At 37.3% G+C, this 22,139-nt stretch overlaps 1 protein-coding gene across 2 annotated transcripts in view; it reads left to right on the forward strand.

Annotated features, from left to right (window-relative positions):
- Positions 1-22,139, forward strand: part of ttc28 (tetratricopeptide repeat domain 28) — a 317,167-nt gene that overhangs the window by 191,420 nt on the left and 103,608 nt on the right. For both annotated transcript variants that reach the window (XM_081354984.1, XM_081354985.1), the window contains 2 exons: positions 11,410-11,557; positions 19,368-19,640. In XM_081354984.1, coding sequence (XP_081211110.1) covers positions 11,410-11,557; positions 19,368-19,640 — 421 coding nt within the window. The remainder of the gene's footprint in view (positions 1-11,409; positions 11,558-19,367; positions 19,641-22,139) is intronic.

Below are 22,139 nucleotides of genomic sequence, written 5' to 3' on the forward strand. Positions count from 1 at the left end.
TCCTCACACATGCTGAGGTCACATTCCCAGGTGCTTTTCCCCCTTCCAGCGAGCGGGATACTGACACTGCATGACGTGCATCTCAGGCCTCAGTCCTGGACCGGGTCAGGTGACAAGTACTCTCCAGCTGGCATGAAAGCACACTCATTTGTCTCCTTTAAAATGCTTGCAAAAGCAACCATGAGCAGATTAATGACGTTTGATTAGCTTCCCACAGGAATCCAGATTAATATTCATGCAGATTAGGCCTGTTATTTTAGGCTGTGGCTTCATGCTATGAACAGTTGGTGACGGCAGTTTCAATTAAGGTTTGTTGTTTGCTTTGTCGTGTCTTAATCTCACTGCAGGTGGACTCTAAAAACTGGCTTCCTTTAACCAGATCAGATCAGAAGTGTAAATGGAGTGTGTAGAGAGCCAGTTGTGTGTAGAGATTGACCAGTAATGATTTTTTATGATAGATACAGATGATTTTTTTGTGTCCAGTTACCAATATTTGAAACCAATTTTTAAATCAAACTATTAAATTGTTTATAATTTATTCATTTATTTGTAAATTATTACAATTATTTTTTATAAATTTGTAACCAAATTATGAATTGTATTAATAATAATTTTAAGCATATTATTAATAGTAATGTTTTATAGCAATAACATAGACCAATAATAAAAATTACTTTAAATAATAAAAAAGTAATAATTAAAAATAATTATATTTTTATAATTATATTAATATATTTTTTTTATTTTTTATAATTTATATTAATTTTATTATTATCAATAGTAATAGTCTTAAAATATAATAGTAAATTTTATCATTTCAGTGAATTAAATGATAATTATTATTAGTGGTGGTGGTTGTGGTGGTGGTATTAAAATAATAAAAAAATATTTAATAATAAATATTGCTTTTAGTGATTATTAGTTATTGTTATTATTATTAAATCAATAAAAAATAATACATTTAAATATAAATTGTGAGACTAATGATATTTATTATTTTTTGTATTTCATCTGTAATTGGTGTTATGCTGAAAAGTTTCTTTATATGACAGATTGTGTAAAAATAAGTGCCATTTCTTTTCTGTTGGAATAATGAGCACTGTTACATCCTTCACAATAAGAACAGGAATGACAATAAATGGCAACTATCTTGATTTCATGTTGACTTTCACCATTAGACTTTTATCTGAAGGTGCCCGTTGCTGCTGTTCCTCTTTCAGCCGGCGGCTAATGACAACTCTTACAAATTGCACTTTTAAAAGACTGGAAGTGGGGAAAACTGGGTCGGCCCTTGGGAACGCTTTACATGGCAGACAAATGTCATCCGAGCAATTCTATTGACTTGCTAAAACCTAAAGTCTGTGGAGAACTTAGTTAAATTAGCGGTTCTATATTTATACCACTGCATGTGTTGCAAATTAGGCTTCATTTGTCTGGTAATCGCATGGGAGATCTGAGCGAGAGCATTCCAGGCTAGCTGGAAACAGAGCCGCTGGACAATAACCAGCCATGAGGGGCGAATATAAAATCTAGTCCCAGTTCTCTCTCATCTAGCAGCATTTTTTCCTCTCGTCCAGATCGGTTGTTTACGTGTTAGTGGACGTACAAGCTAAACATCTGCTATTTTAGTGTCCCTCGGTTTCCTGTTTCTCAGTGTCACTCAAGTTCAGTTTAGCGTTCTGTGTTTGTAATCATCTCACAGGCGGCCATGTTGTTCCTTGTGCTTTGGGTTCATAACTCCTTATATGTAGCGAATGTGAGTAAATTATGACTTGGGTAATATTCCACATTTAGAAAGAGACCTCATCATCTTATCAAACAAACTCCAACAATAAACTAGATTTTTGTATTTGCTACAATGCTAAGAGCGGTTCTTCTATTTCTGTGTGGTTGCTAGGGTGTTCTGGAAGGTTAATACATTGCTATGGTGTTGCGAGGGTGGTTATGTGTAGTTGCTAGGGTGTTCTGTTTGGTTGTTAATGTTTCTGTGTAGTTGCTAGGGTGTTCTAGAAGGTAAATACATTGCTATGGTGTTGCTAGGGTGTTCTGTATGGTTGTTGATGTTTCTGTGTGGTTGCTAGGGTGTCCTGGAAGGTTAATACATTGCTATGGTGTTGCTAGGGTGTTCTGTATGGTTGTTGATGTTTCTGTGTGGTTGCTAGGGTGTTCTGGAAGGTTAATACATTGCTATGGTGTTGCTAGGGTGTTCTGTATGGTTGTTGATGTTTCTGTGTGGTTGCTAGGATGTTCTGGAAGGTTAATACATTGCTATGGTGTTGCTAAGGTGTTCTTTATGGTTGTTGATGTTTCTTTGTGGTTGCTAGGTTGTTCTGGAAGGTTAATACATTGCTATGGTGTTGCTAAGGTGTTCTGTATGGTTGTTGATGTTTCTTTGTGGTTGCTAGGTTGTTCTGGAAGGTTAATACATTGCTATGGTGTTGCTAGGGTGTTTATGTGTAGTTGTTAGGGTGTTCTGTATGGTTGTTAATGTTTCATTGCTATGATGTTGCCAGGGTGTTCTGGAAGGTTAATACAAAGCTATGGTGTTGCTAGGGTTTTCTGTATGGTTGTTGATGTTTCTGTGTGGTTGCTATGGTGTTCTTTATGGTTGTTGATGTTTCTGTGTAGTTGCTAGGGTGTTCTGTACGGTCGTTATTTTTTCTGTGTAGTTCTTCTGGGTTATTAAGGCGTTGCTATGGGGTTGCTAGGGTGTTGTGGGTAGTTGTTAGGACATTGCTATGGGGTTGCCAGGGTGTTTTAGGTTGTTGTTAGTATGTTTCTGTGTGATTTCAACTGTGCTCTGAGTGATAGCACGTTGCTATGAGGTTACTAGGTTCTTCTGGGTTATTAAGGCGTTGCTATGGGGTTGCTAGGGTGTTGTGGGTGGTTATTAGGACATTGCTATGGGGTTGCCAGGGTGTTTTAGGTTGTTAGTATGTTTCTGTGTGATTTCAACAGTGTTCTGAGTGATAGTTAGCACGTTGCTATAATGTTGCTAGGGTTTGGCTTTCTGGAGGCCTGTTAGTGTGTTGCTAGGGTGTTCTGGATTACTTCCTGATCCAGTTTTGCTCATTTTAGCATCTACCAGTTGAGTCTGAGTGCTAAAAAAAAGTATTATTCATGTTCATTGCATAAACAGTGTGTCAAATGGGAATTTGTTTGAATCTTTTACATCAAGCATGAGCAATAGCGCTTGACTAGCTCTAATGCAAGTGTGAGTAAATGCTAATCCTGTGAGTGGCTCCATGAGATTTGGTGCTGATTGTTTTATAATGAAATCTAATTAAGGTTAATAAAGTGGATGAGAGGTGAGACGCCATACTGTATGTGAGATATGCAGCGTGATTTGCCTGATGACTTCACAGAAATGCCTGCAGGCTTTTGCCTTCAGAAGGATGTGTGCCGCCTCTCGACGTCGACGCTCACAGCTAAGATAAAAGTCAGCGGATCTCACCCGATCTGTCACGGCTCATATCATAGATCTGCTGATGTAGCTCTCTAAAGTCTTTTTAATTCCCACATTTATGTTTAATACAGAGCTCATTTTTAACTACATCTGCTGATGCGTTGCTTTGTAGGAAGAAGCACTGTAAAGCATCCCAGAAAGATTTCCACGAATACTGTTTAAAGCATGAAACAAGCTTCCTTTAACGAGGCGTTCATATGGAGCAGATTTAATAGGGCTTATTTAATAAGGCTGGGTAAAAATATCGATTTCTCAATTTCAATAAATTCTTAAATCCCAAGAATCTGTCTTTTAGACTATGGCATTTTTAGCTAATGAATAAACAGAACATTATAGCGCGCATCCCATCCAATAAATCGCAATAAGTTTTGTGCTGTTTCTTTTGATATGAAACAAAGTCTCAGATTTCAAATTCTGTCCATTTTATTATAAAATTAACTATAAATGTGGTTCTGTAGCTCTTTAATACGGCGTGACGGATCACTGTAGCGCCTCAGTTCAAGCGGTACTTGAACCGATCATCTCTTCCGAATGAACATCAGAAGTTATATTGAAAGATACAGTATAGCCGAGCTTACCGAAATCCGTATTTCTCATGTAATTGCTCAGTCAGTGTTTCAACTGCGGAAAGACGTCAATATAACACCTTGTAAACAATATCATGGCTTCAGAAAAGCCATTCAGTGACCATAAACTCATTAGTCAGGTAACTAATTTAGCATTTTGTTAAATATATGCACCATATTACACATTCATAATATACTTTACTGTTCTTCAGTGTTTCTTCAGTGTCAGACTCCGTTTAGTTCATAACATTAGATGAGATTTTTTCCTTGAGAAAATTCGACATGTACTGCATCTGATATATATATCCCAATCAATCGCAAGCTTGTGAATTCAAATCGAAGCGTGAAATTTGTGTCAATACCCAGCCCTATTATTTAACATTAACCACAGTACTTTCTTCTCTTCTGAGCAACTGCATGTTGCATATCTTGAAGGTGAACCATCTGAGAAGGTAATGTAAGGAAGGTCGACATGCATTCTGCGTCACGTTCCCAAGGGAGTTCGTGAAGGAAAAGAAGGTTAAAGGGATGGTTCGGAGTCAAATCAACCTAGGGTCCTTTACACCATGACCTCGAGCCAAACAACCCCCCCCCCCCCCCCACAGAAGCCTTTTTTCCCTTGGTTGAACATTATTAAAGTTAGAGCTTGTTTAGAGACATCAGCCGGATGGCTTAGTGCAGGCGCTAATGGATCCAAGTTGTATCCCGTAAATTACCCCTCTAATAATGCCCAGAATGGACCAAACTTCTATAGGAGAACAAATAGGTTCTGTACTCATAAAACGAGGAATTGGAAAGTTTGTAAAAGTCCTGGCAGAAAGCGAAACGATGCCCAGTTCCAGGAATGGACAAATATTTTTTTGGTAGTACCAGTTTGCAACAATTATTAGTTAACACTAAGTTGTCAACACTTCGGAAAAAAATAATTAATTTGTCGTTACACTACATCCTTATGCATCGCTTTCTGCCAGGACTTTTACAGGCTTTTCCCAAATCACTGAAGTGACGTCGACGTCCGGGTTAGCGGTAGCATGAGCCGACAGGCAAGTGTTATTTAAATAAACTCCTGATGTACTTACAAACTTTCCAATGCCTCGTTTTATGAGTACAGAACCTATTTGTACTCCTGTAGAAGTTTGGTGCCATTCTGGTCATTATTAGTGCGGTAATTTACCAGATACAACCTTGGATCCATTAGCGCCTGCACTAAGCCATCGGCTGATATATCTAAATAAGCTCTAACTTAAATAATGTTCAACCAAGGGGAAAAAGGCTTCTGGGGGGGGGGGTTTGGCTCGAGGTCATGGTGTAAAGGACCCTAGGTTGATTTTACTCCGAACCATCCCTTTAACATGCAACATTTACTGCTTCACTGACGCGCTTCTGCACACTCTTCATTTTATGCAGTGCTTTTACTCTGCATGAGATTGAAAAACAACCCAGAGCTCTTGAGAAACAAGCTTGAAAAGTTGGCACTTCTCTGAGAAACTTCTCCCCAGATGTGATGCATCAGTCGCCGCACACACTTTGATGGTTGCAGTGTAAATGCATTCAGTTGCATTTTTGTAGCACTTCCCCACTTAAGCCAGACAGTGTTGGCACAGCCGCCATCTGGCCTTGATTAATGCATTTAACAATCAATAAGTGAAGCATCTGCTAATCTGCAAAGCTCCGTTCAGCCATAGTCTGTGCATTATGAACACTCATAGTACCCTGAATATTGATTAATCCAGAGCGCTTTGATTTTTCCACATCAGGAGTTCTGGATTTCTGAGTCATCTTTCCACAGACAGGTGTGATTACAATAGCAGGTGTGTGTCCGTCATTGTGCAGCATGAGGAAATTGTGACAGGCGCTGAATGCAGAATATGTGCATTGATTACGGTCCTGGAGTGTGACCTTTTTTCGGCGCATCCCTTCACAGTTTGATGCGGATCGTCGATCGATGGAACGCGTGTGATTGCACAGTAAATGTGTTTCGGCCTCCCGCTGAGATATAGTTGGATATGAATGTCACATCTGATATGTACAGAAATGTTTTGTGGATTTTCAGTGTTGAGGAGTAACTAGACAAAAATAAACATGCTACTAACTTAACTAGTTTTTGGTTGATTGACGGTAGTTTAAGTTTGTCAAGATGTGTCAAAAGTATTATTTTTGTCTTGCTGTACACAATAATCAAACACTTACTCTTGCATCTGATTCATTTAAGTTAATCATTTTAATGAATCATTACTGAATCGTTTGATTCATTTTAGTCAACTATTTGAACTATTCATGTAAATGATTCACTGATTCATTCCAGTCCCTGTGACTTTTGTTGTGCAATAGTTTGTTAAATGCTATTATTTGTCATTATGTTTTCATTTGTAAAGTGTAAAATTGAAATTAAATTTTAAGTTTTAAGATGAAAGTTTTTCTGCCAGGCAATTGCTTGTTCATTAATTGTTTGAATATAAAGAAAATCTGATGTTGCATTATTAATAATATATCAAAATAGCTTTAGTGTGACTACATTTTATAAAAAAGATTAATGTGACTTTAAATTATGAGTATTTAGTAAAACCTTCAGTCTTTTTTTCCAAGGCTAGGCCAAGTTTTGGTCTATTTCTGTCACTAGACTTGGACTTGTGTGTCATCTTTTGTCCATTAGGACAGTAAAGCAGCTGTTGCAGCTTTTGTGGTCATTACCGTCACACATGGCGGGTCATTACCGCCATATTGCACATCACTGGACAAGTTAGTCATTAAATACCTGCACAAATGTGCCATAATGAAGTTTTTCAGCCCATAATTATTTGGTTTTCTTTGTACTTTGCATAAGTCAGGTGATTAGTGGCACAGCAGTAACCGTCTGGCTTAGTAATTAGTCCTAAACAGCCTCGTTTGCTTCATCTCTTCATCACTTTTTTCTCCGTGTTTTTAGCCAAAATCACAGCAGGTGAGGTACTGGAGGGGGCGAGCGTTGCCAGGCGAGGGTTGCTAGGCAGCCAGTGACTCCATCAGGGGGCAACATGTACCTGCCTGTAGGGATGATGTCTGTTAAGGGCACTTATGTAAAAATTGTTGTACTGATTAAAGGCTATATTTCAAAAGAGCACAGTTTGGGTCTTATTTTGCCCGTAATTCAAACAAGCAATTATTTTTGGATAAAAATAAATAAATAAACCCCCTTTAGGACCAAAAACATTATTTTGAATTTTCATGACAATTTACACTTTTCCCCTCCAAATTCTTATTACTTAAATGTATCAGGATGTTTGACTCTTGACTTTTTCTTTTCCAGTATTCTTAATGTCTTAAATTAGATTCTCATTACTGCAATACATTTTAATACTTTAATAGACTAAATACATTATTTCTGAAAAATGTATTAAATCAGCATAAAAAATGTTTTGTACATAACTGTAAATTATATATCTTTATTTTGCAAAGGCACATTACTGTAATGAGAGAGAATTTGCAAGGAAAATGCCATGAAAATTTTACAGTGCTCTCTCTCTCTCTCTCTCTCTCTATATATATATATATATATATATATAATTGAAATAATTGTAATAATATATAATATTTTTTATAATATATATATATATATATATTCAATTATATAATTCACAGATATATAGTGTATATGCATGCAAATAATTATATAATATTTTTTTCAGAACTCATACACAAAAAAAGTTTACACATTAATACAACAAATGCAATAGAAAACCTGATATTCTCAGTGCTCTTCACTCACTGCGGTTACTGTGAGGAAATCATTTTAATTCGGCACACGTTCGAACCTTGTAATGCGCTGCAAAGCGTGCCGCTGTTCAAGTTTTCAATTGAAGTGCTCAGAAAACGTCTGAATCACGGCGGGCGGTCTTTGTGGGATTGAATCATTTGTGTTTTGTCACTCATTTCTCTAGAACCTTGAGAGGAAAAAAAAAGCAGCAGCTCTTCATTTTGAATGCTGAAAAACTCGGAGAGCTGAAGGAAGCTCAAAGTGTTGTGTGACTGAAAGGTGTGTTTGACAGTTTTCCCAGTGTTATGTCCATAGCTAGCTATGATTATGTGTAACTGACAGTGGATGGAGCGTCACATTTAAGGTGTCAGGTGTCAAGACGTCACATAAGATCTGAACAGGCGGCTCAGGAATCCCATAGAAACAACACTGGATTGACACTCACTGGAGATCTGGATCATCTGATGGGTGTAGAGTCACGGAAAATAGATTTCTAATGTCATATATGGCGTCAATATTTAGTTAAATTATAACTAAATATAGTTAAATATTGGATTTCTCGCTTCAAGATTCTGGTTCATTAAAGATGTGTGTAATTGCTGGATCAACAAACGAAATTGCAAAAATGATGATTCTAACAGGTTTTCCCTGTTTTCTATTGGTTGGCCAAACAAATTGTCCCGCCCCCAAACTCACATCATCGGTTTAGTTAGTGTTGGGCTTGATGAGACTAGAAAACAGGGCAATGCTTTAAAGTATTTTAACATTGTCACCATTAATGATTCAATTAGCAGTTGTTTTGTGGTTTTGAGGAAGAAAATAAGTTAGACTTAATTATATACTAAACAAAAACAATATAATTGAATAGCCACTCTGACTGATTCAGTGATTAAGTGAGTCGTTTAACTGATAACTCAAGAGTTTGAAGCTGATTCATGATTCATAAGAGTCATTTGTTTGTGAATCACACTATGCTGGTCATGCTGTGTGTTAGTTGTTGTGTGCAACCAGAAAGGACAATGCTAAAAGAAATATGTTTAGTGTTAACATTTAATTCAGACTTTAAACTCACAACTTTAGGCTGTAGATTCCGTTATCAGAGTGTTGTAGTATGACTTTCTGTCCACATTAGCAAAACTGATGTTTAAGAATCTGTAAATGCAACTGAACTTCATTAAAATCATTCGGTTCCAGTGTTTTGTTTTCTAAACGCCTGCTTTGTTCAGACCAGATTATGGCAGCTCTGAGTGTATTTGCATGTAATTGGAAATTGAATACACAAAGTTAATAAAGTGAAATGAGAGGTGGAGAGACTGGTGTTGTGTGCTGGGAATTCAGCGACCAATTAGAGCTTTCTGATTCGGCTGCGAGACGTAACGCAAACCCCGGCCTGTCATTTAATCAACTTAATTCTAATTTAAAACTGACGGAGTGCAAGTGCACTGTTTGCTTTTGTTGAATAATCACGTATTTGTTTCGCTCTCGCTAAAAAGAAAAACACATTTGCTTTTAAAATTGCATTACCGAAATAGGATTTAATCCAGCCATCTGAAACAAACCCCTGAATCCATTTGCCTCCGGGCAGATATTGATGTCGGAACCTAAAAGCGCTCAACGCTCATACGTACAGAGCCGAGCGCGTCCAATCCCAGCGCAGTGAGCCGTACACAAAGAGGCAATTAATATCGAGCCGAGCATGGTGGCCTGCGACGTCCTATAATAACACGGTTAGACCAAAGGTTAATGTGTTGAATTCAATATGCATCCCCATTCGTTTCAATGAAGATGTCCAGAAAAAAAAAGAGGTAGTCTGTAATCAAAGGCCTCCCTGTGCAAAGTGAAATTAATTATAGGGGCCTTCATAAATTCAGTGTCATGTCTTAATATTCCTCTGGTCCCCCTCCCAACCGTTATCAGCTCGGCTGGAAGTGGGCCGTACGCTCGGGCCGATCTAATAAGCGGCTGTGTGAGATGATAATGGTGAATGAGCTGTGTGTCAGCGGAGGTTCTTGAGCCGCTCGGACCGGAGAAACCTGTAGTCGAACGCCGGTGAAAATGATGGTGTTTATCAGGCCATCTCCCTCACGGTGAATATAGAGAGGACATTATGTGTTCCGGCAAGTGAACTGCTGTGATGTTTAATACAGTCGAGGTCTGCTGTGCGTCGCGCGATCAAAATAACAGCGGTCTCTTTGAGAACATGAATGCATGCATGTCTGAGATATACAGTGTGATGTCCATACCAGCACCTACAGCGTAGACCAGCTCGAAAACAACCTAAATGTGTTTGTTTAGCTGTTAATCTTTACAGCTATCTATACAAGTCTTTGGCATTTTTTCAACTGTTTTGACGTCTAGCAGGTGAAAATGTTTTTACGAAATACAAACATTTTGTAATTAGGGCTGTCAAATGATTAATCGCGATTAATCGCATCCAAAATAAAAGTTTGTTTTTACATAATATATGTGTGTGTACGGTGTATAATTATTTTCTATATATAAATACACACACATGCATGTATATATTTAAGAAATATTTGCATGTATATACTGTGTATATATATTTATATTATATATAAATATTTTATATATAAATAACACATTCTTCTTAAATATATATGCATGTGTATGTATTTATATATAGAAAATAATTATACTCCATACACACACATATATTATGTAAACACAAACTTTTATTTTGGATGCGATTAATCGCGATTAATCGTTTGACAGCCCTATTTGTAATACTTTATATTTGAAAGCTAATAACCAATATATATATTGGCAGATCAATCTAAATCCAGTTTTTATCATTTTTGAGAGCCTGATTTAAAAAAACAACAACTAAAGTCTCACCATTAAAAGCCATGTCCCAAACACACAATTATAATGATGTTCTCATTATAATTTTATGTAGCCGATATGCACGTTGCACTGAACTTTTCTTTTTTGAATTGATTCCAATCATATTTCAAGCAATTCAAAACCATCATGTTGAACAGTGCGCATCTGAAGAGTCTCAGCTGAAGAAAATAATCCATTATGTATCGGCTTTAATATATCGGGCATTTTTTTTCTATTGGGCCGATAACGATATCATTAAAAATGAACATTTATCGGTCGATACCGATATGGTGGCTGATATATCGTGCATCCATAAACAACACACCTCTCGGTAACACTTCTCAATAATGTAATGTTAGTTAACTTTTACTGTAAAGTGTTCAAGATGCATGATTTGAGGAAACATTTGTGCGAATGGGTTTCACACTAAAGGCCGTGACACACCGAGAGCTAGCGGCTCCAAGTGCTGACTGCGTTTGTCGGCTTTGTTCTGGAAATATGATATGAAATATGAAAATGATAAACATAGACAGATATGCAAACTTCAACACAAAAGCTAGCCCGACAGACGCTCACCGAACACCCATCATTCCAACCATCAGCTTGTTTAGTTTGTTCTTTTGTTGAAAACGCTTCAGATTCAGAAGGTTTGTGCACTTTAAGCTTTGGAGGAAGTTGTCAGCACTGGTGATGAGCAACTCCATCATGAATATGTTCCAGAATGTGTTTATTATTTTCAGAAACGCCTGTTCAAGATTGATTGAACTGGATATTAATTCTAACATGCTTTCTTTCTGCAGGCATACTTCCGACAGGGTGTTGCCCTTCAGTACCTGGGCCGCCATGCGGACGCCCTGGCCGCCTTCGCCTCGGGACTGGCCCAGGACCCCAAGAGCCTGCAGCTGCTGGTGGGAATGGTGGAGGCCGCCATGAAGTCCCCGCTGAGAGGTACAGCGTGTGTTTGTACTGGCTTTTGCCTCAAATTCCTAAAAACATCCTAATAATTTGTCATGTCATGATTGGGCCACATTATGTCTTATTTGAAATCTAAAAATGCCAGAAGATGAGTAGAAGTGATGCTTGTGCGTATTATCTCTTTTGGATGAACTGAAGATGAAACGAGGCTCTTCTGCTAGAGATTCAGGGCTTGACATTAACTCTTTTGCTCTCCAGCCACTGTGGCTTGTGGTTTTCCAAAGTTTCTAGCCTCTCAGCATTTTCACTGGCCACAGTTTTGACATCGATAGCATGGGGAAAATCTGCCATATAGATATTTTTAATATTATCTCATAATTTGGCAGCAGGTATATTAGGCTGCTGTCACTTTAAGACCTGACGCACGGATCTATTATACTGTTACACATGCGTTTTCTTTCTCAACTGTTTACGTTCACTTAAAACATAACTAACTGTTTTTACATGAATACTCGCCAAGACCAGCGTTTTGACATTATTTTGTGTGTATTTGACTGTTTAAGCGCAATAAGCAGCGAAAAAAAAACTCAATTTAGCACTGAGAGGCGGCTTTATGTGAGCACACTCTGGGCTTGAGCACAAAATCTGTTTGTGTGTCACTTGCTGACGGAGAGAGAGAGAGAGAGAGAGAGAGAGAGTGTGTGTGTGTGTGTGTGTGTGTGAGAGAGAGAGAGAGAGAGAGAGAGAGAGAGAGAGCGCTTGTCTATTCTGTGGAAAATTACACTACATTGCACTTAGTTTATTATTTAAGATGCCTTTTTAAAAGACCACAATTTAAAACTATATATTATATATAAATTCAACCCGCCAAAGTGTCTAGTAGGAGTGACTGCGTTACACGCCACTGCTGAAATACACCTGCATTTGTTAATGTCAAGCCCTGTGTAGATTCATCCACTGATTCTAATGAGACTGATTGCATTAGGGTTTAGTATCTATAATGAGCTTCAGTGTATGAGAGGTCCTCACAAGTATAGCTATAGGTTTTGTATTTTTATGCACTGCCACTGAATGAAAAAATTATATATATGTGTGACCCTGGTATGGATCACAAAACCAGTCTTATGTCGCACGGGTATATCTGTGGCAATAGCTAACAAAACATTGTAAGGGTCAAAATTATAGATTTTTCTTTTATGCCAAAAATCATTAGGATATTAAGTAAAGATCATGTTCCATGAGGATATTTTGTAAATTTCCCACCTTAAATATATAAAACATTTATTTTTGTGAATGGATGCAGCACTATCGCCAATAGAAATGAACAACTTTAAAGACGATTTTCTCAATATTTCGATTTTTCTGCATCCTCAGATTTCAGATTTTCAAATAGTTGTATCTCCCTATCCTAACAAACCACACATCAATGGAAAGATTATGTATTCAGCTTCATCAGATGATGTCTAAATCTCCATTTTAAAAAAAATTACCCATAAGACTGGTTTTGTGGTCCAGGGTCACATATATAATTATATATTATTTAATATATATATAATGACTTCATTTTTTCATACATTTTTACTATATATATATAGTAAAAATGTATATATATATAGTAAAATGTTTACTATATATATATATATATATATATATATATATATATATATATATATATATATATATATATATATATATATATATATATATATATATATATATTCTGTATAACAGCAGCAGAAATACAGCGCTTCCAGTGAATGATGCCACATAACCTGAGAAAGTTTCACTCTGTTCGTGTGTGTGTTTATGTGCACCTGTGTGTCTGCATCTGACCGGCCGCTAGCTGTAGGTGTTTGAGAAACGCTTTCGGGATGCAAATGGTAGTCTTGTAATAAACAGGGTCATGCAAACAGCCGTTGCTCCGGGAGGACGTCCAAACTGGGCCGTTTTATCTGCTAATGATGTCCCTTATTTCCCCCCGTCGTCCCCCAGTGCCAGACGCTGCACGCTGAGCCGCGGAGAGAGTAGATTATGTTGAACAGTCTCTCCAAATCGGCTCCGGGCAGAGAGGTGATCGCTCGCGGCCCCTGGGCTCGCTGATAACAAGAGACTCGCTTTCTCCCGCTCGCTCGCTTCCTCTCATCCTTTTATCGCTTTTGTAGCGCCCTTGTGTGAGGATTTGCATGTGGGATTACCTAACTTTAATTTAATTGTTCTCTTCTCGGCTTCACACCATCAGAGGTGCCATTCAAAGCCCTTCCGCTAAGACGAGAGGTGAGACGCGGCAGAAAGCTGAGCCGATTGTGTTCGGCTGCTCGCGCGGGATAACAGACGCGGCTCTCGGGTGTGTGTCGGGAAGTTGCAGACTTGTGAAATCACACTCGGGATAATCTCAGCACTTGCCGGATGACTTGTGCCTGTTGAGTTGGTTAGTTCCAGTTTGGGACGTGCAACACTACACAGTCATCAACTGAGATTTATACATTTATACATTTATATAAGGCTGTACGGTCACAAAATTGAAGAATTGACCCTTTCAGTTCATAAGTGTGAAATTTATTGGCCACAACGAATTGTCTGTCTGTCCATCAAACTGTCCGTCTATCTATCTATCTATCTATCTGTCTGTCTGTCTATCTATCTATCTATCTATCTATCTATCTATCTATCTATCTATCTATCTATCTATCTATCTATCTATCTATCTATCTGTCTGTCTGTCTGTCTGTCTGTCTGTCTGTCTGTCTGTCTGTCTGTCTGTCTGTCTATCTATCTATCTATCTATCTATCTATCTATCTACCTATCTACCTATCTACCTATCTATCTATCTATCATCTATCTATCTATCTATCTATCTATCTGTCTATCTGTCTGTCTGTCTGTCTGTCTGTCTATCATCTGTCTATCTATCTATCTATCTATCTATCTATCTATCTGTCTGTCTGTCTGTCTGTCTGTCTGTCTGTCTGTCTGTCTGTCTGTCTATCTATCTATCTATCTATCTATCTACCTATCTACCTATCTATCTATCTATCTATCTATCTATCATCTATCTATCTATCTATCTATCTATCTATCTATCTGTCTGTCTGTCTGTCTGTCTGTCTGTCTGTCTGTCTGTCTGTCTGTCTGTCTATCTATCTATCTATCTATCTATCTATCTATCTATCTATCTATCTATCTATCTATCTATCTATCTATCTATCTATCTATCTATCTATCTATCTATCTATCTATCTATCATCTGTCTGTCTATCTCTCTGTTCGTCCATCCTGTCTAAAACCGACGCATCATTAGAATGATCTGCAAACCCCTTGTTTTAAAAAGTTTCCAGTATTGATTTGATATATTGTTGTACTGAATCCAGAGATGGTTTCTACTCTCTCTAGATGTGTTTTTAGCCCGTCCCCGTGGTATAAAGCGTGATGAATTAACTCAACTTCTACCTGAAACCTCTATTCCTGAGCTACAGGGAATACTAGAACTCCTCCGGATGCACAGCGCATTACAGATATGGAAATCCACACGGCTTAGTTGAGGAATGGTAATGTAAATAGACTAAAAGAAAGTAAACACAATGAAATGCAAGTGGGTGTTGTTGTCGGTCTCTGTTATTATTTCTTTATTTAGCTGCTTCCCACGAGATGCCAGACAGACATGTCAAAGCTTCTGTTTCACATGGCAAAGCCTCTCGACAGAGAGAAAGAGAAAAGCATGGAGAGGAAGGAAAGATAGGCACCCAGAGGCTCATCATTAATAAGCACTTCTGCGCTCTTGTTTATCATGCCCATGTCTGCTGTTAACTAGATTCACACACACTCTCACTTCCGTCCCCAAGCCAGAGAGTTTCTCCCCATTCAGATTCATGCAACTTGTAAAAGTGTCAGGCTGAACGCAATTACGCGATGTGAATGCGTACAACAAACCCACCGGAGTGTTTGCAGCCGCTGGCAGAGGACGTCCATGCCTGTCGGCGACACGACACGAGGGAATTAAACCTGTGTCGTCTTACTGTGTGGAGATTCACTCATGCTGATTTAGACTATCGTGTGAAATATTTTGTCCCATTTACCAACAAAATCTGTCTAATTATGTTAGGTTTACCAAAAAACAGTCTAGTTTTGTCTGATTCGGTCAGAGATTGTGTAATTTTGTCTGATTTGCCAACAAAAACTGTCTAATTTTGTATGATTTATTAAAAAATCCACCTAGTTGTTTCGTATATGGTCTAATTTTGTGTAATTTACCAACAAAAACTGTCTAATTCTAGAATTCTGTGTCGTCTTACTGTGTGGAGATTCACTCATGCTGATTTAGACTAGATTTGGTCTATCGTGTGAAATATAATACAGATCATAATTTAATGATACCTGTATATGCTACCGTTTGGTGGTCAATTATGAAATTAATGCTTTTTATTCAGCATGCATGCATTAAATTGATCAAAGGTGAGAGTAAAGACATTTATACCATTGCACAAGTTTTCAATTTGTCATAGATTTTTCCCTAAACCTAACTCCATGTCTCCAATCGACATTTCCTAACGTCTCCAATCGACGCTTAATAAATAGTCGACCTAACTAACTTGCTTCCCTAACTAGCTTTCTTCCTGCGCAGGAATAATCGACAAACAGACCTTAGCAAATGTCCTTTAAATGCTTTAATCACGGCCGGAGGATCTCTCGAGCAGTTCTCAGAGAATCTCCCCCAAGAAGAAGCAAGGCCGGAGGATCTCTGACAAATTCCATTGAGAATCCCACCAGCTAACACGAATACAACAGTTTTTATAGAATAAGGAGTTATGGCAAAAATGTCATGCTGCATTACATAATTTCCCCACAATTTGATTGGTTTTCATAGAAAAACCATTTTGTTACCAGGTAAAGCAAACTTTGTTTTAATGATTACTTCATTGTTAATCACAAGGTTCAAATTTAGTCATCTGTCTAGTTTCAATTCCCAAATGTGTTATTTTTACACTCACACAACCAAAGTCAAAGGGGTATGGCAACACAACATACAACATTCAAAAACACAGGGCAGAACATTTTAGTACATTGTGTTTCAAAGTGTTATCATGTTAGGCCTGAAAAGGAAATAAGGTTAGATAACATGGTTAGTTTGATATACAGTTTACTATTTTATCTATTAAAAATCCACCACAAAGTAAATGCTGTTCTTTAGAACTTTCTATTTATCAAAGAATCCTGAACAAAAATGCATCACAGTTTCCACAGATATACTGTATGAAGCAGGACAACTGTTTTCAACATTGATAATAATCATAAATGTTTCTTGAGCATCAAATCATCATATTAGAATGATTTCTGAATGATCATGTGACTCTGAAGACTGAAGTAATGATGCTGAAAATTCAGCTTTGATCACAGGAATACATTACATTTTACTATATATTCACAGCTATTTTCAATTGTAATAATATTTCACTATTTTTACTGTATTTTGGATCAAGATGGATGGACGACAGACAGACAGACAGACAATTCGTTGTGGCCAATTTCAGAATCAAGAATACATCACTGTAAAACCTTGAGGTAAAAAGGTGCTAGTTGTGATCCTGGATGCTGATTGGTCAGGATCTGAGATGACAGTACACACACGTGCACCTGAGATGAAACATGCTGAATTGGTTTTCAAACACACCCAGAAGGACAGTAAGAAATATACTTCACAGATACAGTGCAGAGAAACGAGGGAAGGGCAGATAAAAATGGATCTTTGGAGGTCCCGTGGGGCAACGGGTGACACTCGACTGTGGCCCGTGCTGATTTATGACAGTGTGTGCGTTTCACTCTTTAACTGTGTCTCCTTCCTCCTCCAGCGGTCACCTCTACACATATGGTGTGTTCCTAACCTGATCGCTAAATCTTTCCGCATAGTAACACGTGGTTTTTTTTACGGATAAGCATTTCTAAGGTGAACACATTACGGGGTAACTTCTACAAGAAGTGTGTTGAGTGTGCGGAGACGACACATATGAATAATCACCTCAGCATGTGCAAACAAAAGCTGTTTCACACAACACTCTGTGTTAGCTGTACAGTCATTTGTAATACGTTTGTACGGTAAAAGAGCTTGTTTTTAGCATGCTGAATAACGTTTTGTTGTTTGATGATGTTGTGATGTATGAATCAACTGAATACAAATATATTATACAAATTTAGTAAACAAATGAGAACAAAATAAGCTCTTGCCACATATGAGGTGCTGCTTCAAAAATGTGCATGTTAGCTTTATCAGATTTAGCAACAAAAACAGCTCAATTTTTCAAATTAGGGAGAAAAATGGCCCCAATTCTGTCAGATTTACCATCAGAAGGGCCTAATTTTGTCTAACTGTCTGATTACTAAAATTAGACTGTTTTCAATCACTAAATCTGTCGCAATTAGGTTGTTTTGTAGCCCGGATTTAGTCATATTTAGCCTTAAACTGTCTAATTTGGTCAGATTTAGCTAAATAAAACAAACTAAAAAACAGCCTAGTTATATTAGATTTAGTCAGAACCCCAGTTTTGGTCTAATATTTGTCTGATTTACCAACAAAAACTGTCTAATGTTGTTAGATTTAGCATAAAAACAGCCAAGTTTTGTCCAAATTGGTCAGAAACTGACTAATTTTGTCTGATTTGCGAACAAAAACGGTCTAATTTAGTCAGATTTAGCAAAAAAACTAAATTGCTTAGCTGTCAAATTTGGTCAGGAATGATCTAACAAAAACAGTCAGATTTGGTAGGAAATTAATTTTGTCTGATTTGCCAACAAAAACGGTCAATATTTTGTCTGATTTAGTCAAAAATCTGCCTAGTTGTCTCGGATATGGTCTAATTTGGTGTAATTTGCCTACAAAAACTGTCTAATTATTTAAGCTTTAGTAACAAAAAACAAAAACAGTCCAGTTTTGTCTGATTTGGTCGGAAACTAATTTTGTCTGATTTGCCAACAAAAACTGTCTAATTTAGTTAGATTTAGCACAACAAAAAAAAAATAAGTATTGCTTAGCTACATCAAATTTTGTCAGAAATGATCTAATTGTGTCCCATTTACCAACACAATCTGTCTAATTATGTCCGGTTTAGCAAAAAACAGTCCAGCTTGTCTGATTTGGCCAGAGACTATAATTTTGTATGATTTGCCAACAAAAACTATCTGATTTTGTCTGATTTAGTCAAAAAACAACATAGTTGTTTCAGATTGTCCCATTTACCAGCAAAATCTGTCTAATTATGTCAGCTTTAGTAAAAAAAACAAAAAAAAAAAACAGGCCAGTTTTGTCCGATTTGGCCAGAAACTAATTTTGTCTGATTTGGTAACAAAAACTGTCTAATTTAGTCAGATTTAGCAAAAAAAAAAATAATAATAATATTGCTTGGCTACATCAAATTTTGTCCGAAATTATCTAATTGTGTCCCATTTACCAACACAATCTGTCTAATTATGTCCGGTTTTGCAAAAAACAGTCCAGCTTGTCTGATTTGCCAACAAAAACTATCTAAACTAATTTTGTCTGATTTAGTCAAAAAACAACATAGTTGTTTCAGATTGTGCCATTTACCAACAAAAACTGTCTAATTATGTCAGCTCTAGTAAAAAAAAAGGTCCAGTTTTGTCCGATTTGGTCAGAAACTGTCTAATTTTGTCTGATTTGCCAACAATACCAATCTTATTTTGTCTGATTTAGTCAGAAAACAGCCTAGTTGTTTCGGATATGGTCAGAAACTGTCTAATTTCCTCCTAATTTGATCAGATTTAGTTCCCTTTCTTGTTTTCAAATGTCTCATGTTTGTTCATTTGGTGTCTAATCTCTCGCTCTGCTCTCGGCAGAGTCCCTGGAGCCCACGTACCAGCAGCTGCAGAAGATGAAGCTGGACAAGAGCCCGTTTGTGGTGGTGTCCGTGATCGGGCAAGAGCTCCTGACCGGCTCTCATCACGGGGCCTCAGTGGTGGTTCTGGAGGCGGCGCTGAAGATCGGGACCTGCAGCCTCAAACTGCGCGGCTCCGTGTTCTCGGCCCTCAGCAGCGCTTACTGGTCCCTGGGAAACACGGAGAAGAGCACCGCATACATGCAGCAGGACCTGGAGGTGGCCAAAACTTTAGGTGTGTACCTCCAGTAGACCTTCAACTTCAACTTATATTTCAGTTTGTTTATGAGCCAGATACATTGTATTTGTGCATCTCCCACATGTTGGTACATTTCAGTTTTCTGAAATGATTTTGTTTGTTTTATACTTATATTTTTCATGAATACTCTTACATTTAAAGGATTTGTTTATTAAAGTTTAATAATCTAATATTTATATTATACGGTCAGTACGATTGTTTTGTTGTTAATAGAAATCAACATTTTTATCCAACGAGGACACATTAATATTGATCAAAAGTGACAGAAAAGATATTTATTTATTTATTTATTTATTTATTTATTTCAAATGCTGTTCTTTTGATCTTTCAATTAAAGATTCCTGAAAAAATTCACAGTTTCCTCAAAAAAAAAAAATAAAAAAAATTCGACATTGATAATAATCATAAATGTTTCTTGAGCATCAAATCATCATATTAGAATGATTTCTGAAGGATCATGTGACACTGAAGACTGGAGTAATGATGCTTTGATCACAGGAATAAATTACATTTCACAATATATTCCTATAGAAAGCAGTTATTTTAAATTGGAGGGGAAAAAAATCAAAATTTTTACTGTATTTTAAAGCATGATGGTTTCTGATTGACTCACAAATGTTTTAATCATTCATCAGCTGGAAAGAAATCATTCTGAAAGTGATTCCATCCATGTCGATTCTCTGTGCCGTTATCATTATACACTGAAAAAAAATATTTGTTGAATTTAACAATTTTTTTTATCGTAAGTGGTTGCATTCAGTTGATTTAAACAAATGCATTAAGTTGAACTTAAATAAAATAGATTAAAAAAATTGATTAAATTCAACAAATCATTTTTTTTCAGTGTACAGGGTGGGCCATTTATATGGATACACCGTAATAACATGGGAATGGTTGGTGATATTAAAGTCCTGTTTGTGGCACATTAGTATATGTCATGGTCACCACCCATCTTGAGGAGTTTGCCCCCTCACATATACTAATGTGCCACAAACAGGACTTTAATATAACCAACCATTCCCATGTTATTACGGTGTATCCATATAAATGGCCCACCCTGTAGTTGTAGTGTAAACTCTGCTATTTTGTATTTACAACGGTCTTTATCATTATCGTCTTTTGGTGTGAACATGCCTTTAGAATTAAACAAACTATTTTTGCTACTGTGCCTTTAAGAGCTATCAATGTAAATAACCTTTACTTTGATTCACACACTTTAACATTTCTCCTTAAAGAAAACCATATAGGTTGGAACAACATGACGATGAGTAAATGATGATTTTGGGGTGAACTGTGTCTTTAAAATGTGTTTAATTGGGCTTATCACGTCCTGTTCTTGAGAAATCAGTGTATTTCTGTGGTGTGCACTGCGAGAACGTCCCGTGATGGACGTCCAGGTGACCTTGTGCACGAAAAGCTTTGGTACGTTCTCACAAAGTTAATTATCTTGACCTGACCGAGCTCACGCTGATAAGGTCTCTCAGCAATTAGGCTTCATGGGACTTTTTAATTAAAAGTCTCAGTGCCTTTTTCCCAAAATGCGACTAGTTTCTGTGTTGTTAGCACAGGAACAGTGTAAATATGCTAAAGTACACACCTAACAATGAGATCTTAGATATTCTCCTCACGGCTCCTGAATGCCGGAGGTTTTTAAGGCATGAAAGCCTTTCAGAGTCGAGCGTTTCTCACCCTGTCTGTCTCCTCGCTGTCTCGCTATCATGACGCTCCTGAACTGTGGATGTTTGTGTTGGAGGTTCAGCTCGCACTTTTAACACATTAGTACACAGCTGACGCTCTCTCTCTCGTCTCCTCTCGTCGGAGCGGCTGATTGCGTTCGCACACAGAATGAAAGTCTGATGGGAACATCTGCAGATGTTGCAGGTGCTCGGCTGCCATGATGTCCTCGTCAGATTTGCTCGGAAACGGTCAGATTTGGTCAGTTTTACCAACAAATATCTGTCTAATTTGGTCAGAAAACACTTAAAAACAGTCTAGTTTAGCCAGAAAGTGTCGAATTTTGTGAGAAAATGACCCCAGAAATCTCAGGAGTTTTCAGAGAGACCAAAATCTGCAATAAATTGTCTTAATTGGAGCTCAAACTTCTGCCAAGACCAAACAAGCTTAGCAATTAACTAGATTAGCGTCTGTTTTTATCTCTGCTGAAGCTTTTCATCAGGACGCGAAATTGATACGCAATGCAAGATCAACTTCTCTTGCAAAATAACTTTTGATTCTGAGAGGTTTTTGAGCCGCTGAAAAGCAAAAACACACCGTCGAACTGTGCAAACCCAAAGTCTCTTGAAACCCAAAAACTGTGTAGGATTTACTTTGAAACTGTTTTTTTTTTACTCTAGTTAATTGCTAGTAAATTTCACAAAAAGTAACATTGAAGTAACATTGAATTAAATGTGAAATTTAGAAAGACTGAAATCGTTTTCTATGGTACAACATACTCGATTAATCCTTGTTTTATTT

The sequence above is a fragment of the Scardinius erythrophthalmus genome, assembly GCF_964197995.2.
Source record: "Scardinius erythrophthalmus genome assembly, chromosome: 23".
NCBI lineage: Eukaryota > Metazoa > Chordata > Actinopteri > Cypriniformes > Leuciscidae > Scardinius > Scardinius erythrophthalmus.